The sequence below is a fragment of the Zeus faber genome (genome assembly GCF_960531495.2).
Source record: "Zeus faber genome assembly, chromosome: 1".
Taxonomy (NCBI): domain Eukaryota; kingdom Metazoa; phylum Chordata; class Actinopteri; order Zeiformes; family Zeidae; genus Zeus; species Zeus faber.
Genome location: NC_137193.1, coordinates 35650328 through 35668335, shown reverse-complemented (window position 1 = coordinate 35668335; position 18008 = coordinate 35650328). Strand labels below are relative to the sequence as shown.

Here is an 18008-nt window from a genome sequence, read left to right as displayed (position 1 = left end):
GCTTAGTGTGCCAAGCTTCTTCTGCTCAAACCAGGAAGTTGTTACAGGAGTTATTGGGACACGCTGTCCAGAGCGTCTGGAAGGCGACATGTTATTTAGTGAACGGGCCAAAGGCCGTCGCTCACTTATTGCTAGACTACATTAAATAATTGTCATAGCCAAAGTTTTCCACGCTTCTCCCCCCAGAGGTTTCGAGCTACATGGACTGCTGACGCTTTTCGCCTGAATCCAGTTTTCGTGCCGAAATTTAGCCCAAGAGGTTTCTTAAGGAAAATAGAGTGGTTGGCACTTCACGAACATTTCTATCCTACCACAGCTCCCACAGTTTTGCACACACGTACAGAAATAATAGATCAAAACAATTACGAGCGTTTGTTTGCAGGGTAGCGTCACTCAGACACACACATTGGTAACGCTTGATCACTGCTGTCTGAGTGACACTAAGAAAACCTTTACAGCTGGACTATTTGTAATTCGCTGTAACTTTGTCAATTCTTACCCAAACAGGACAAATCCTACATCGAGCTGTTCATCTTCTCCTGACACTACTACTGTTAATATGTAAGCGGAGCCATTATTTTTGACAAATCCATCACAGTTGGCTTGCACCTTAAAGTTTGGTCAACTGGACATACTAGTTATAAAACTAGACATACTAGACATACCAGTTATAAAATCATTTCAAATTAATATTCCATCTGAGTACTGATTGATTTGGTAAGTAGTGTGTAATGTGCAGCCAGATGGTCATCATCTATAAACAAGTTATTTTGTGATAACCAGTCTGGCTGGACATTTTCCTTTTAGTTAGATTTATATTCATGACATCTCAATTGCAACATAAACCTTTTGTCTGATTTTATTTCCCCGTTTCCTTTTGTCAAATTAAGTTTGACAAATGGTGAATTTCACCATTTTTCATGTTCTAAACCAGGGATGGGCCAACTTTTTGGGTTCGAGGGCCGGATACAGTATTGAAGTCTATATGAGGGGTTGCATTCCCAGTTTACAATTTATTATGTTCCTCCTGCTCAATAGTAGCATATGTAGCTGATTAGTTTTATCAGTAGTTATGTTCCTTAGTTATGTTCCTTTTCTTACCAGCGAATATAGTTATCATTTAATATTTCAGTTTTTTTCTCTCCATGGTCAACTTTCTAAATGTGTACATTTTTCTTCAAACACAGATCTGGTTTGTCAGTTTATTCAAGGCTGGTAGTATTTTTGAAGTAGAAATCTTCCCTACCCGTTTTCCTGTGGTTTTATTTTAGACATTTATTAGACATTTTTGCTTTTTTCCTACTTGCGTGAAACAAACATTTTAAACACAACCAAGGCACTGTCCCCTTCCGCCTTGCATCGGGACAGCGTAATGGAGAGGGAGCTATCTCCAGTCCGCTGCCCGTCCCTGTTCCCGTGTTCCCAAACAAACCAAAAACAGTGTCTTAATTTTAGAAAATCTATGGGAATTAATTTGGTTTTAATTAATTGAATAAGAAAGAAGTTACGTCCAAAAATCAAGTCTTTCTTTAGTTAAAATGTATCGAAGAATTTTTGAAGTAGTACATGAAACTGAAGCTGCAGAAAGTTTCAACCTAGATAACTTAATGAAACATCTCATCACAAACAGCTTCACAAACACCATGATGCCTCGTGGGACTCTCCTCCGAAATGTAATAATATTTTAGTTTTAAAGCCTCAGTCTGGTTAGAGCGAGGCTGCAGGTTTGTTACCGCGGTGACCAAAGCAACCCCCGGGGAGGCTGCTGGGAAAACAGCAGATGAACCTGGTCTACTGCCAGTGTTTCCTTGAGCTCAGGGTGTCATTAGAGCAAACCCTCAGCTGCAGGAACTGCTCTCCAGGGTCTGAGCCTCCACAAACACAACCAATCACACCTGGACCCAACCAAGACCTCCAGGCACTGGGAGAAGGTATACATTTGTGGTCGATTGATGCTATATCCATAGATATTAGAACAATTAGTTCTGGATCTGGAGATTATTGTAAAATGTATCAGATCATAGCTAGTTGATATAATAAAACAAATATTTCAGATCTCATATTTATGAACTGCAAATACAAAACTAGTGCAGGATGATGAACTGCTCCCAGATCAGCAGAGAGCTGCAGAAGCTCAGCTGGTCCTTCAGGGAGTTTCTCCCTGAGGAACCCAGGGCAGAAAACAAGAGGATCTGAACAGCAGCTCCTCAGTTCTCTTGGAGACCTCCGACGGAGCTGGTTCCTCTGAAAGGAAGATGGATTCGGAGAAGCAGAAGGTTCTGCTCGGCAGGACTAGCAGAGCCGAGCCGGAGCGATCCAACCTGGTCCGGGTCTTCATCTGCTCCACCTTCACAGGTCAGTGCAGAGCTATGAGTTGCAGCTTGGTGTTGTGATCAATAAAGTTAAATATCACAGTTGTTAAACAGCAGAGTTTAGCTCCAGCTCGTCCTCAAAGCGAAGTCGTCCCAAGATGAACAGATTAATCTCTTTCCAGGGAACAATGCTGAGGATGAGTGTGTGAAATGGAGAGCAGCCCAGGGACACCTAACTCCCTTATTCCTAAAATTGTATGTTTAAAACATTATTCCCAAATACAGATTAACAAAACCGTTAGAACTTTCTCAACATATTGAGGAGATAAGATTGGTGAGATAAGATCAGATAAAACATTATTAATCCCCAGAGGGACATTCAGGGGTTTGATGAGTGAGACCTTGAATCCATGATGAGGTTCTGAACTCTGTCCTGAACTTTGTAGCAAAACTTTAATCATGGCAGTACTAGTATGCAGTTTACTGATAGTAGTACTAGTCAAGTCAAGTCACACTTCATTTATAGAGCGCATTTCATGCCAGGGCAACACAATGCGCTTTACAAAGAAATACAAAAAAGAAAGACAGAACGTAGTTGTCAGCCGGTCATTACAAAAGAATTCCCCTGAAACAATAGCAACAACAAAAGCAACAACAAAGACAACAAAAACAACAGTAAAAGTGACTCCAACCGCAGTGGCAGCAACAGCAACAGAAAACAACAACAGCAGCAACAACAGCCACAGAAACAGCAACAACGGCAGCAGCAACATCGACACCAGCAGCAACAGCAACAGCGCACAAGCGAAGACGTCACCGGGACTGGAAGTGGTAGCTCTCAACGGAACCAGAAATCTCCTCATCTGTATTTAGTCAACAGTGTGTGTACCATCTCATCTCAATGAAGTAAAGCACAGCAAAGACGTCACCGGAACCAGAAGTGGTAGCCCTCACGGGAAACGGAAATTTCAACTGTGTACACCATCTCATCTGAATCCAGTCACGGTCCTTTAATTAGCGTCCCTAAGTTACGGGTCAAATTTCCAAACAGACCTCGGGAGGGAGATCCTTTTGGCTATCTCTCCCTGAAAACACACCCTTCTTATGATCCTCTAAGTGTAATATCACAACAGAAACAACGACTGCAACAAAAATAGCAGCAACATCAACACCAGCAGCAACAACAGCAAAACCAAGCAGGAGCAACAACACCAACGCACATGCAAAGACCTCAACGGAACCGGAAGTGGTAGCTCTCACCGGAACCGAAAAAGTCACTCAGGTTAGTGATGTTCGAGATGTTGAGTTGAGGTATAAAGTTAGAGATATTTAAATTAGGGTATAAGGTTAGAGATGGTTAAGTTTAGGTACAAGTCTAGGGATTGTTATGTTTAGGTATAATGTTCGAGATGATTAGGTTAAGGAATAAGGTCAGAGATGGTTAAGTTTAGGTATAAGGTTAGCAGCGGCAACGGCAACACCAGTTAAGGTATAAGGATAGCAGCACCAACAACACCACCAGCAGCAATGACAACACTAGCGGCTACTGTACCAGCAGCAACAGTCTTGTACAGTGCTAATAGCTGTAGTAGTGCTCATGTCTACTTCTTTCAGACATGAGCAGCGAGCGCAGAGTGCTGTGGGAGACGAGCTACACTGAAATCCAGACCTTCTGCCAGGACCTGGGTCTGCTGCTGGAGGTACCAGTACTGTGGAATTATCGAGTAGGAACCTAGGAATGCGTAAGAATGCTGAAGTGACGTCATCCAGCGGCGTTTCAGCACGAGTTCCTAATTCTGTGTTGTATTCAGTGTATAAACTTTTACTAATGTCATCTTTATTAGTCCACTAAAATCTGTTTCTGAACAAATTTGAGTTGAAAAATTCAGCAACCCAGTTGCTGAATCTTCACTCATATTAGATCTCCAAGGTGTCATTTTAAAGTTTGTTCCGACTTTCATAAGGCAAGGGCTAGCATCGGGACACCGCACAGAGATTTTTTGTTTCATTCTATTAACATCAGAAAATAAAAAAAATGAAATAACTACATCTACAAAAAAAATATATATACATTTTTTGTTGTTTTTTTTCTTACCGCTGAGTGTACGTGGGCTGGCCCGCACCCAGAGTGATGCGACTCTACTGGCCGTACTGTCTGTAGTGTCCCAGGGGTGAGGGACCGTGGAGTTAGGTCTGGACCAGTGCGGACACAAGGAAAAAAGGGAGGGTTCCTCCAAAAGTTCTTAGAACTGTGAAAATGTCCCCGCGGTGCGAAAACACCTAATGTGTACTGAGGTATTATGGTAGTACTGTAGTACCATGTGTACAGGTAGTGGACCTGCGGTATGGACTCCGAGCGGCTCCTGGTGCCGACCACATGGAGGGAGAGCTCTCTCTGCAGGAGGTCGACGCCTGCTGGAGGCGCTCGGTCTGCCCGACCTTCGTGGTGAGTTCTTCATCAAATCTATTTAAACAGGAAGTTTTTACAGCCCTTTGATTCCCAGATCACTCCGTGTTCGACCTTTAACCTGGAACAAATCCTCCTCACTCCGTCGTTCTCATTTCCTTAAATTGTTCCAATTGTTGTTGGATGTTTCCACTTTATAAAAATTATATCCAGGACTCTTCTTCTGTTTATTGACTCCTGCATCCTGGTTCCGCAGGCTCTGCTGGGGAACCGGTACGGGCACCGGGTTCTGCCCCGTCTCATCCCAGAGAAGCACTTTCAGATCCTCTTGTCTAAACTCTCAGGAAACGCAGACGGCCTGAAGCTGCTGCGCCAGTGGTTTCTGAAAGACAGCAACGTGGTCCCGCCCTGCTACGTCCTTCAGCCAATCACTGCTCATTTCCCAGACTACAGTGACCTTCGACCTGAGATTGCAGCCCAGCGGGAGCAAAGCGCCCTCTCCTGGCGCTTGACAGAAACCAAACTGCTGCAGCTGCTACGTTGCGCTGCCAAGCAGGCGGAAGCCGATGGAGAACTGACGACACAGCAGAAAGAAGGTTTCTCCAGATCGGGTCAGCATCGCAATGATGACAGATTAGAAATCACACCTGTGAGCTGTATTCTGATTTTCTCATCCAATCACCTTCCCCTCCACAGTCACAGAGTGCGAGATCCAAGCTGGCTTGCTGAGGGAGGACGAACAGCCGCCGGGCCTCGTCTTCATCCGAGAGGTCCCTCACCAGAAGGTGCGTGAAGGTCCAAGGCGCCTGGCCCGGTTCCTGGATGTGACCGCAGACGGTCTGTTGGACAACGAGGCCCAGACGATGCTCACGGCACTGAAGTCCCGTCTCTACTCCTCCTGCAAGAATATCCTCAACCTCAACTGTGTGGAGCTCAGCAGAGGAACCATCGACCCCAAACGGAAGGAGCATGCCCAGTACCTGGAGAGCCTCCGCCAGCAGTTTGTCTCCCAGATCAAGGCCAGAATCAGCAGGCTGGTGGATCTTCCTGTGGAAGGGAGGAGAAGGAAGGTGTGGGGCGATGAGGAGGTGCGTTCCGACTGGCTGCTGGAGGAGGTGAGCAGACACTCTGCTCTGGCTGCTCAGTTGGGCAGGAAGTTCCACGGGAGGGAGTCCATGCTGGGGAGGTTGTGTCTCTCCCTGTGGGAGTCTTCCACCGCCCACCACACCCCTCTGGTGGTGCATGGAGCAGCTGGCATGGGGAAGACCGCCCTGCTCTGCAAGCTGGCCCAGGAGATGCTGAACGTCCTGGAGCCCAGGGCGGTGGTGGTGGTTCGCCTGCTGTCGGCTGTCCACCCCGTCTGCCCGGAGATTGACCACACCCTGCAGAGCGTCTGCCTGCAGGTCTGCTTAGCCTGTGGCCTGAAGCCTCCTGATCCTCTGACAGCCAACACTCACCTGGAGCTTGTCAGATTCTTCCAGAACCTTCTAGCCACAGTTTCTCAGCAAGGAGATTCTCTTCTCATCATACTCGATGGTCTGGATCAGCTTTCTAAACACGGCCATGCACACAAGCTCCACTGGCTGCCGACCATCATCCCCCCAAACATTCACCTGGTGGTCTCTGCCGACACTAACAGTCAGGTGTTCGCCCACCTCCGTGTCAAGGTACCAGAGTCTGGGACCTTCATGGAGGTGGGACGGTTGTCCCGAGATGAGGGAGCAGAGATCCTGGATGCTGAGCTGCGAGCCTGGAACAGAGCTCTGACTGCTGAGCAGCGAGATGTTGTCCTGCAGAGCTTCGACCACCAGGGAAGCCCTCTCCACCTGAAGCTGCTCCTCACTGAGGCCAAGCGCTGGAGCTCCTACACCCCTGTGGGGGGGCTGTGTCTGGGCAGCAACCTGCAGGAAGTGATGTCACAGCTCTTCCTGTCACTGGAACAGCGGCACGGGAAGAAGCTGGTCGGTGCTGTGCTGAGTTACATCTCCTTGGCGAGGTTAGCGACTAAGCACTTTGATGAGCTTTGTTTACTTTTTAAATAACAGTAGAACACTGTGTATTATTAGGGGTCCAGCCCGCAGGGCTGTTGTTATTGTTCGGTCTATTGTTATTTCTCTGTCTTTTTTTTTAAATCTAGGCATTTTTCGGGCTAAAAGTATCTGAAACACAACAACCGCAGTAGGCAAAGACCTGGTTGAGGTCTCGTTAGAATCGGGACATATCAGACGTCTTGTCGTTTGAGTTTGATCAATATCGATCTACATTTGGAGCAGAAGTTTGTGAAAGACTGTTGTAATTGTATTTGTTTTAGGAGCGGGCCCCATTGTGACATTATCATCCAAAGTTAGTCCAAGCTTCGTTTCTCTGAACTAATTTACCTCCAGTCACTTGCAAGTGAGACACCTAAACAGAGAACTTGAGCCGATGCTGCATTTAAATGAAACTCTGAAAACTGTAACTCGTTCTGCGTTTTCTCTCTCCCCGGCCACGGAACTCTCCGGTCAGCAGCGTGCAGCAGGGATTAGGCCCCCCAGAGCTGATGCGGCTAATCTTCCTCAAACGCCAATTTGAACCCAACTCGCCCTCCTCCCAACCCGAGCCCGGGCTGACCCCCATCCCTGCGAAAGGAGAGCAATTAAAGAAAGAATCCGCAATTTACAGTGGGATCTGGTCTGACACAGTCAAAGAGGGTCCCTCTGTCCGCTCCAATGTCTCTGCATATAATTACAGAGCGCAGATTCGGGAACCTCAGATTACAGAACCTCCGAAACCTGTAATACATACGTAACATGACTACTCTGGACCCCGTGTATTGCTGCCTGCAGCTATATTCATCATTTTTATCAGTATCATCATTATTATCATTCCAATTTCCATGTGAGATGATGTGTCAATGATTCACTAAAAACATGTCGCCAAGAATTGGGTTCCTTAGTCCTACGTGAATGGGTACTTAAATGCCTTAGTAAAACCTTGGTATTTAAGTACCCGTCCCATGGTACTGATATCATGGCATGGTGGAGGTGGTTAAACGTTGGGTCCTGGTCTCAGGGAGGGCCTGCTGGAGTCGGAGCTGCTGGACCTTCTGTCCCTGGATGATGATGTCATCGCTGAGGTCTACAGGTTCTCACTGCCGCCCAATCCGGCGTTGATCCGCTTCCCCTCCCTGCTGTGGGCAGGGCTTCGGATGGACCTGGACGGGCTGCTGGTGGAACACTGGGCAGGAGGCCTGCCCCTGCTGGGACTGCAGCACCGGTAAACGAATCCAGATGAGAACAGAATTACTGATCCAGATTACAACAGGATTAATAATCCAGATTAGAACAGGGTTACCGAACCAGATTTGAACAGGATTAATAAACCAGATTAGAACAGGGTTACTGATCCAGATTAGAACAGGATTAATAAACCAGATTAGAACAGGGTTACTGATCCAGATTAGAACAGGATTAATAATCCAGATTAGAGTAGGAACTGTAATTCAGATTATAACAAATTTGTAATATATATTAGAATAGTAATACCAATCTAAACAGGTGATGTTATAAAATATAACATAACATATATAATAAATAAAATATAAGTGACATGTGTATGTGTGTGTATGTGTGTGTGCGCGTTCGCTTGTGTGTTTCTCTGTGTGTGTGTGCGCGTGTTTCTGTGTGTGTGTGAAGCCTATCTGAAGCAATAAAATCTAGCTCCTCCGCCTCGGAGCGTTGTGAGTTCCACAGGAAGTTGTCTGAGTACTTCCTGGGTCGCTGGAGCAACAAACTGAAACCTGTCGCCCTGCCGGGTCTGGCTCTGCTGCTCGCAAACAGGAAGGTACAGACATGTACTACCAACAGTCTACTGACAAAGTACTGACACGGTGCTGAAACAGTAATACGAAGAGAGTACTGCGTCAGTACTTAAATGTATGCAGCGCTAACACAGTACTGACACTGTACTGACACAGTACTGACACAGTACCACTGACACACTACTGACAGAGTACTTACATAGTACTGATGCAGTACTGCACAGCACAGACACACTACTGACAGAATACTTACATAGTACTGATGCAGTACTGACACAGAACTACTTACAATGTACTGACACTGTACTGACATAATACTACTATAGTGCCACAGTCCACGCAATAATTCCTGTGGTCCTGCACCTCTCTGATTGGCTCCCTGAACCAGGTCCCGCCCCAGCCCCTCTGGTTTGCTCAGGAATTGGCCAACGTGAGGAAGCTGCAGGAGCTGCCCTACCAGCTGCTGCAGGCCGGCCTGGAGGAGGAGCTGCGCCTCCTGGTAGCCAGTAAGAGCACTCCCTCCTGACATGTGTGAACCCTGGTGGGTCAAAACAAGGAAAGAAAATAAAACAAATTCTGATCTTTACGTGTGAAGCTGTTTGGATTTAAACAAAGGGCAGGTGCAAATTCACCTGAACTGCGCTGCTTTCCGTGGAAATAGAAAATCTGAAATTCCACTCTTCGGTCTCTAATGTTGCGGCCTCAGTTCAGGGAAACATGAACATTCCAAGAAATGTGCATCTGTGCATTCAGAGTTCAGAGTTGAGTGTTTAAGTTAATAATCAAAACAATGCAAACCAACGTCATGCCGCCATGTTGCCATGATGACAGCTCTGTTATCTCGGGAAATTCCGGTCTGAGCGATTTGCCAGTTGTAGTCTGAATGTCCGCTCCTTTGCACTTTCTCAACACACATCTGATGGTGTGTGTGTGTGTGTGTGTGTGTGTGTGTGTGTGCGTGCGTGCGTGCGTGCATGTGTCTGTCTGTGTGTGTGTGTGTGTGTGTGTGTGTGTGTGTGTGTGTGTGTGTGTGTGTGTGTGTGTGTGTGTGTGTGTGAGGCGACGCTGAGTGGCTGTTCTGCAAAGTGAGTGTGTGTGGTGTGGCCGCGGTTCTGCAGGACCTGGACCTGAGCTGCACCGAGGTCCGTTTGGTCAGAGACGCTCTGATGCATCTCAAGCCCAGCGTGGACTTCCTGGATGGACACATGGGTCAGTCAAGGACACTAGGGAGCTAGGACACTAGGCAGCTAGGAAACTAGGACGCTAGGAGGATAGGACCCTAGGGAGCTAGGATCCTAGGGAGCTAGGACACTGGGGAGCTAAGACCCTAGGGAGCGAGGACACTATGGAGCCAGTACACTAGGAGGCTTGGACCCTAGGGAGCTAGGAAACTGGGGACCTGAGGGGACCTCAGGGACCTAGGACCCTAGAAAGCTGGGACCCAAGGGCGCAAGGACACTTGTTAGGGAGCTAGGACACTGGGAGCAAGGACACTAACTAAGGAGCTAAGACCATAGGGAGCTAGTACACCGACAGCAAGGACACTAGGGAGCTAGGCCACCCGGAAGCTAGGACCAGAGGGAGCTAGAACACGAGGGAGATAGGGCCCTAGAGAGTTAGGACACTGGGAGTAGGAATGGTTCCTAGGGAGCTAGGACAATTCCTAGGGAGCAAGGGTGGCTTCTAGGTAGGGAGATGAATACTTCCTTGGTAGACTGCTCTTTAAGGAAACATAGCCACCCAAGACTGTGTTGTTACAGTATGAAACATAGGAAGAATCCTAATTAGGTTCCTTGAACATTCCCTCGGTTAGAGCTATTTAAAATCTTTACTCCTCTCCTCCTCCTCCTCTCCTTTCTCCTCCTCTCTTCTTTGTTCCTCCCCTCTCCTCCTCATCTCAGACAGGTCTTTCTTCTTCATGGAGCTCCTATCCCGGCTCTCCTTCCTCGCTCCCTCCTTCCCCCTCGTCGCCACACTGTGCAGTCAGTGTGAGCAGTGGTTGCTGGGCTGTTCAGAGCCAGTGCTGATTCCCAGTTGCAGTTTCCTCAAATCGCCAGGGGGGGCGCTGACGCACACCTTCACTGGGTTCCAGGCAGGTGGGGTTCTCTCGTTTTGCTCTTTAGTTTGTGACATTGATCTTTATTTCGTAGTTTTATTTTTAGTTCATGTTTGAGCTGCTTTGGGAGTTCGTTGTAGTCTGGAGCCGCTTCCAAAGTGTGTCATTCCATAGCCGGTTGCTCTCTCTCCGTCATGGAGTGAGAGTTCGACCTGGAGCAGGTGGGAGGTGGAGGAGGTTCTGCTGGGGTGGTTGTTCTGTAAGAGGGGAGCAGCTTCTTCATCCACCTCCATTAATCTGAAAGTGTCCCTGCTGGCCATGCCCTCCACCCAGGTCATTACATGAGGAGTCTGTGTCACTACACTGAGAGTCGCTCCACTCAGGCCACTACACCGGGAGTCCCTCCAACTGGGTCCTCTCATAGGGAGTCCCTCCACCTGGGTCACTACGTCAGAAGTCCCTCCACCCTGGTCACCACATAGGGAGGCCGTCCACCCGGGTCATTACACCTGGAGTCATTCCAGCCAGGTCACCTCATAGGGTGTCCCTCCACCAGGCTCACCACATCAGGAGTCCCTCCACCTGGGTCATCCCATAGGGAGGCTGTTCACCCGGGTCTTTACATCAGGGGTCTCTCCACCCGGGTCACCTCATAGGGAGCCCCTCTACCCGGGTCACTACACCGGGAATCCCTCCACCTGGGTGACCTCATCGGGAGTCCCTCCACTCGGGTCACCTCATAGGAAGTCCCTCCACCCAGGTCACTACATCAGCATTCTCTCCACCCACGTCATTCATCGGGAATCTCTCTACCGGGGTCACTATGTCGGGAGTCCCTCCACCCGGATCACCTCAGAGAGAGTCCCTCCACCTGGATCACTACATCAGGGGTCTCTCCACCTAGGTCACTACATCAGGACTTGTTTTGCTTTGATTTACAAGGACTAGTCTTATTGTGAACCAGGCTGCTTGATAAAGGTGGGGGCGGGGTTCAATCCAATCCCTGTACAGAAAGGAAGTAGGGGCTGTTCCATTTCCTGCAATGGAACCATGTAAGATCCCTCGGGTCTGACTCTACCAGAGTAACCTGGTCTCTGTCAAGGACTAGGAGGATCTAGGTAGTGGACGGTCTGGGGTTCAGAGCTTCGGGTTGAACACTGCAGCTGCGGACACTCAACAAGGAATGACTGGCTCCTGGGTCAGAGAACAGAGGCCAGAGGCAAGATGGAGAACGATCTGCTCTCAGCCTCAGGGTGGAGTTAGGGTCTCTTTGGGGTCTTGGAGGATGGAGTTAGGGGTCTGCTTGGGTTCATGGAGGGTGGAGTTAGTGTTTTATCTCCTTCATGATCTGCTGCTGCTGAGGAATAAAGGAACCTTTAAAATACAAGAAATGGTCTCTCTCCCCTGTCTTGCTACCCATCTCTCTCTCCTGTCTCTCTACCTGTCTCTCTCTACCTGTCTCTCTCTCCTACCTCTCTAACTGTCCCTCTCGCCTGTCTCTCTACCTGTCTCTACCTGTCTCTCTCCTGTCTCTCTACCTGTCTCTCTCTCCTTTATCGCTCCCTGTCGCTCTACCTGTCTCTTTCTCCTGTTTCTCTCTACCTGTTGCTCTGCTGTCTCACTACCTGTCTCTCTCTCCCAGTCAGCTGTGTGGATGTCAGTCAGGACTCTGATGTCTTGGCTGCAGGTTCAGAACGAGGTACAGTTCTGATCTGGGACCTGGAGAACCTGTTGCTGCTGCACATGCTGCAGGCCCACACAGGTACAGACAGTACAGACCGTACAGTACAGACGATACAGACAGTACAGTACAGACAGTAGGATCTGTGTTTTTCTCCAGCTGCCGTCCTGTCCGTCAAAGTGATTGGCTCCTCCTCCATCATCTCATTGGCTATTGATGCTCTGAGGGGGTGGAGCCTCCTGACAGGCCAACAGCTGTTCTCCATCCCTGATGCTGTGCCCATTGACTCTGCCCCCTCTTCTATACACCTATCACAGCACGGCAACCTTATGTTCGTCTCCACCCGGACGCAGGTCAACACAGACATATTGTATTTTCAAAACTTGTATATCATTGTTGATATATTTAATTTTTTTCTTTGTTTCTTAAATGTTAATATCCAGTTTTTTTCATTTCTTTGATTCTATGGATTTAATTATGATGCCATTGAGGTAGAAATAGTAAAATGCTTTGTTAATTCTATTCTATAGATTTAAATGTTTATAGTTATGATGTATTATATTTTATGTTTCTTTCTTCAGTGTGTATCAGTTGTCCATCTTTCTGCGTCCCTCTGGACCGCAGGTTCGAGGCTGGACCCTGGACTCGGCTCCACCCAAACTGGCCATGGATGCCTCTGGACCCTTGATCCTGGGTTTGCTGGGTGATGCCGTGGTCACCCTGTCCCAAGGCCTGGTTCAGGTCTCATGCATGGGACACCAGACCACGAAGATCCAGTTGAAGACCCCCGAGGAGCCCGTCCATCTACGGAGGTCCATAATGCTGCCCAAGCATAACAGAGTCCTGATCCTGACGGAGGACAGCCTTCTCTACCAGGTCCCTGTTTGTCCCCTCTGTACCTGTCTGTCCCTCACCACTGGGCCCTGTTCCAGTGTTTTTGACTCTAGAGATGGACCCCAGGTTTCCATGGAGATAAAACAGGGGGGTTGATTACTGTTGTCCTCCTCCTGTGTCCAGGTTTCCAGGACGGGGAGACGGACAGTCATAGACTTTCCTCTGGTGCCATCTCTCTTCGGAGTCTCAGAGGATGAGAGAATCTTGTTTGCAGGTCGGCCCTAGGAGCTAGAGTGTTCTAGGAGCTAGAAGACAGGCTAGGAGCTAGGAGACAGTGTAGGAGCTAGGAGACAGTCTAGGAGCTAGAAGACATGCTAGAAGACACTCTAGGACAGGGGTAGGGAACCTTTTTGGCTGGGAGAGCCATACAAATATTTCTAAATGTATTTCCTTGTGAGCCATATAATATTTAATAAAATTTAATGCAAATTAATGCATGCATTTTTTAAGTAAGGCATACATTTTTAACGTATAACACATCTCTGAGTACCTTAAAAAGCGCTACATATAATACATTTCTCTTTATTCTTCCTAATAATATTGTTGTTATACTGTAGCTTACCAATAATGAATGAAATACTTTTTACCATTAATGCAACTTCTGGTGCTGCATGGTTTTGCTGATGGCCTTGTAGCCTGGTTCATACGTAGTGAAGTTAAGCTTCATGCAGGCGTTGAGGCTTCCATCAGTTAAACGTGAGCGTAGGTTGGTCTTAATGTTTCTCAGATGCCAGAAAGACTGCTCACATGCGTATGTAGAGCCAAACATGGTCAATACGGCAATACTCACACGCTGCATTGTGTGGTATGTGACGGGAAGCTCGTTCCACATTTTAAGAATCAGCTGGTCTTCAGGTTCAAGTTCAAGTTCAAGAGATTATTTGTCACATACATATTGAAGTTTTTTCCATTTCTGTCCACTTGTGTTCAGCCGATTGGTCCAACTGGAGGCAGGGAGTTTTCTTAATGTTTGTCTGTCTTACAGAGGGGATCGGTGCACAGGCTTGTAAGCAGCCCAGCAGTGGAACGCTATTCCTCCTGCGCCCAAGAGGATCATTATTATCCACAATTATTTTAATAATCCTCAGTGATATATATAATTGTGGGGTGCGTGCCGCATATTGAAATGAACAATAAAACTCTCGCCATTTCGGCGCACCACGGCCAGAAAGACTCCACCTCCCTCCCTGAACCCTTACCTGTGGGCAGCGACTCCCACAAGTGGCTCCTGAGCAAAGACCCGAGAGGGGCAGGGCGCCTAGTAAAAGGCGCCCCGAAGTCTTTCTGTGGTCCGCAGCCGGTGCTTGACTACACCCCTTTGTCCGCCACATTTATATTTTTAATTTTATTTTCAAAATTGTTATTTCTCTTCCCTGTTTTACTTTAAAATGACACAGAATAATTATTTATTACTTGTTATTTGTGATGAAAAATATTACCTCAAAATTGTCTGCAAGCCATATACCATCATCGAAAGAGCCATAATTGGCTCGCGAGCCATAGGTTCCCGACCCCTGCTCTAGGAGCTAGGAGACAAGTTTGGATACAGGCTAGGAGCTAGGAGACACTCTAGGAGCGAGAAGACAGGCTAGGAACAAGGAGAAAGGCTAAGACCTAGGAGACACTCTCAGAGCTAGGAGACAGTCGAGGAGAGGGGAGACAGTCTAGGAGCATTGTCAGTGTGTTGTTTCTGTGTGTCAGAGAACAGACAATAATATTATCTGGTCTTTTAATTAGAGTTTATATTGTCTATATATTCAAGTCTTCATGTCTCCATGTCTCCATGTCTTCATGTCTCCATGACGTCATGTCTCCATGACTTTGTGTCTCCATGTCTCCATGTCTCCATGTCTTCATGTCTTCATGTCTCCATGTCTTCATGTCTCTACAGTATGTCACTATGTCTTCATGTCATGTCTCCATGTATTCATGTCTTCATGTCTCCATATATTCATGGCTCCATGTCTCTATGTCTTCATGTCTTTGCGTATCCATATCTTCATGTCTCCATGTCTTCATGTCTTCATGCCTTCATGTCTCCATATCTTCATGTTTCCATGGCTCTTTGTCTTCATATCTCCATTTCTCTTTGTCTTCATGTCTCCATGTTTCCATCTCTTCATGTCTCCATGTCTCCATATATTAATGAATTCATGTCTCTTTGTCTTCATGTCTCCATGTCTTCAGCTCTTCTTGTCTCCATGTCTCTGTAGCCGCGGGGAAGATGCTGAGGCTGTACAACTTGGAGTGGGACTCAGTGGACAGCTTCCTCGACGTCCAGCACCAGGACACCATCCTGTCGGCCTGTCTATCCCGGGACAGAAGGCTGCTGCTGTCCGGAGCCCGGGACCAGATCATACGGGTCAGAACACACTGATACTGAAAACATCTGATCAATAAGGCAATAAATGTTCTAGAAGGCCTATGAACATCTTAGCGTCTGTTCTCTTTTTATTGATCAATTACATGAGTCTGTTTATCGTCATTTTTGAAACTCTTACTGTCAGTCACTGTAAATTAAGTTTGTCCTGAGGATGTGGACATGTACCCCAGGTTTGGTCGGTGACCACGGGCACCCTGCTGGATAGTCTGTGTGTCTGTGGAATGGAGGTCTGGGTGTCCTCCCTAGTCCTGGTCTTGTCTGATGGAGCCCTGGTGTCCACCTCACCTGGCGCTGACTCCATCCAGCTGTGGAGTCTGAAGTACGACACCCAGACCACACCCCGGGCCCATGTCCCGTCCGGCTGCTCCCACCTCAGCCTGACCCGGGACGGGGACCGGGTCTTCTACATCCAGAGGGAAGAGTACAAGGAGATTATCTGCTGGGACAACATCACAGGTCAGGCTGGTCTGAAGACCTTCATCTCTACAGTCTGAAGACACAGTTACAATCTGAACCTTTATCACAGTTACAGTCTAAAGATCTTCCTCACAGTTGGTCTCTGGTCTTCTGGTCCCGCGTCCTGCAGGGTCCCGGTCTGGCTCCCTGGCCCTCCCGGGCCGGCCCTGCTGCCTTGAACTGGCCCAGAACAAGTTGCTGCTGTTCTGTGGCCTCACCAGCGGTACCATCCTCATATACCCCCTGAGGCATCCCCAGGAGACCCTGTGCATCCCCCCTCCGGACAGCAGCATGCCCCGGGTTCGTGGCCTGGCCCTGGACCCCCCAGAGAGACGCTTGGCAGCCGCTTACGAGGATGCCATATGCCTGTTCGAGGTGACGGCCAGGGACAGCTTCCCCTCGGTGGACGGACCCTTTCAGAGGTGTCCCCTGTCCCTGCTGCACTCCCCGGTACCACAGAGGCTCCACACACTGCGCCACGCTGTCGTTTATCTCACTGTAGTACAGTGACACATTTTATTTGATCTTGTATTGTATGTTGAGAGAGGTATCTACCCGTGTGCTACCAGAGGTATCAAACCAATGGCCAGGGGGGCCACATTCAGCCCACAAGACAATCTAATACAGCCAGCTACATGTTTATTATATATATATATATATGTATATAGTTGAATTGCAAACTTATTTTAAAACCACACGGGGAAAAATGCTATTACTATTTGATTCTCTTTTCACCAGACATATTTGGAAATTGACCAATGTGCTGTGTGCAAACAGTTTTTTTCCCCTTGCTGCTCAGCGCTGCTCCCAGGGGACCCTAGTGGCCAGTGGCCCCTGTGTGCTTTCAGGTTGAGGCCCCTGGTTCAGACCTTCTCCTCTGCAGGTTTCATCCATGGCTCTGCTTGGTGACAGTGTCCTGTACGGGACAGAGTGTGGGGAGGTCCGGTTCCATGACTTCAAAAGCTCCAGCTCCAGAGTCCTGGAGGGCCAGCGGAGCCGGGTCACCTGCGTGGTGGGAAGCAACTTGGGGGGCCACGCCCTGGTGGGCTCTGAGGACTCAGTGCAGAGACTGTGGAGCCTGAAGCCGCTGGAGCCTGAGCACACCATGGACTACAAGGTCTGAGCTCCACCTGGAGTAACTTTTATTAATCTGGAGAGCCTTCCAGGAACCTGGAGTAACTTCCAGGAGCCTGGAAACCTCCAGGAACCTGGAGTTACTTCCAGGAACCTGGGAACCTCCAAGAATCTGGAGAGCCTTCCAGGAACCTTGCTGTTTGTATTAAAACAGGAAAATAACCTTGAAAATGTTCTGATCTCTGATCTCCCTTTCCTAAAAATTACATAATAAAATAACATCTAGTAATCATGTTCCTTAGTTGTGGTGTCACTTCCTGTGTTTCAGGGCGTCCTCTTTGAGGGGGTCCTTTGTGCTGTCTTCTCAGAAAGTGACCACTTCCTGTTCACCGGGTCCCTGGAGAGGACGGTCAAGGTCTGGGATGTCGCCACTGGTAAAGTCCTCTCCTCCACTGATATTTATACCATTTAATATTCAAACTCAAACAAATAAATTTTTTCTCATCATGGTGATTGATCCCACCCTCTCCATCAGGGAGCCTGCTGCTGGTCCAGTTCGTCTACGTCCCAGTGGTCCGCATGGTGACCTGCAGGAACGGCTTTGCGGCGCTGACTCAGCAGGGCTGTGTCCTCAAGGAGGTATTCCACCGACCAGAACACGTCGCTCCAGACTACAACGCGCTGCGCAGCATCAAGGCCCAGTACCGAGTCACCACCCGGGACCGAAGGTCTGGATCTGCTGAAGCTGCTGGAGGTCCTGGAAGTCCTGGAGGTCTTGGAGTCAGCACGGTGGAACTGCAGCACTTCAATCCAGCGCAGTTCAACCTCGATCTGCTGAGCATGCTCAGTTCCAAGTCCTCCTCCACCTGCACCCTGCTGTAGCCACTGTACTGCCAGTACACGGAATCAAAGCATAGAATGTGTTCTTATATTTACTCTCATTATT

General features: G+C 48.2%; 1 protein-coding gene across 1 annotated transcript; it reads left to right on the top strand.

Moving 5' to 3' along the window:
• Positions 1–2255: 2255 nt before the first annotated feature.
• On the top strand, positions 2256–17944 carry nwd1 (NACHT and WD repeat domain containing 1; the record flags this gene model as incomplete). Its single annotated transcript, XM_080024042.1, has 20 exons — positions 2256–2355; positions 3927–4012; positions 4642–4758; positions 4976–5330; positions 5416–6715; positions 7771–7974; positions 8394–8541; positions 8907–9017; positions 9637–9727; positions 10420–10614; positions 12217–12336; positions 12436–12608; positions 12880–13137; positions 13273–13363; positions 15363–15511; positions 15703–15988; positions 16119–16438; positions 16872–17105; positions 17391–17496; positions 17598–17944. The coding sequence occupies 20 exons, from the start codon at positions 2256–2258 to the stop codon at positions 17942–17944; spliced, it is 4791 nt and encodes a 1596-aa protein (XP_079880168.1).
• Between the last annotated feature and the right edge of the window lie 64 nt (positions 17945–18008).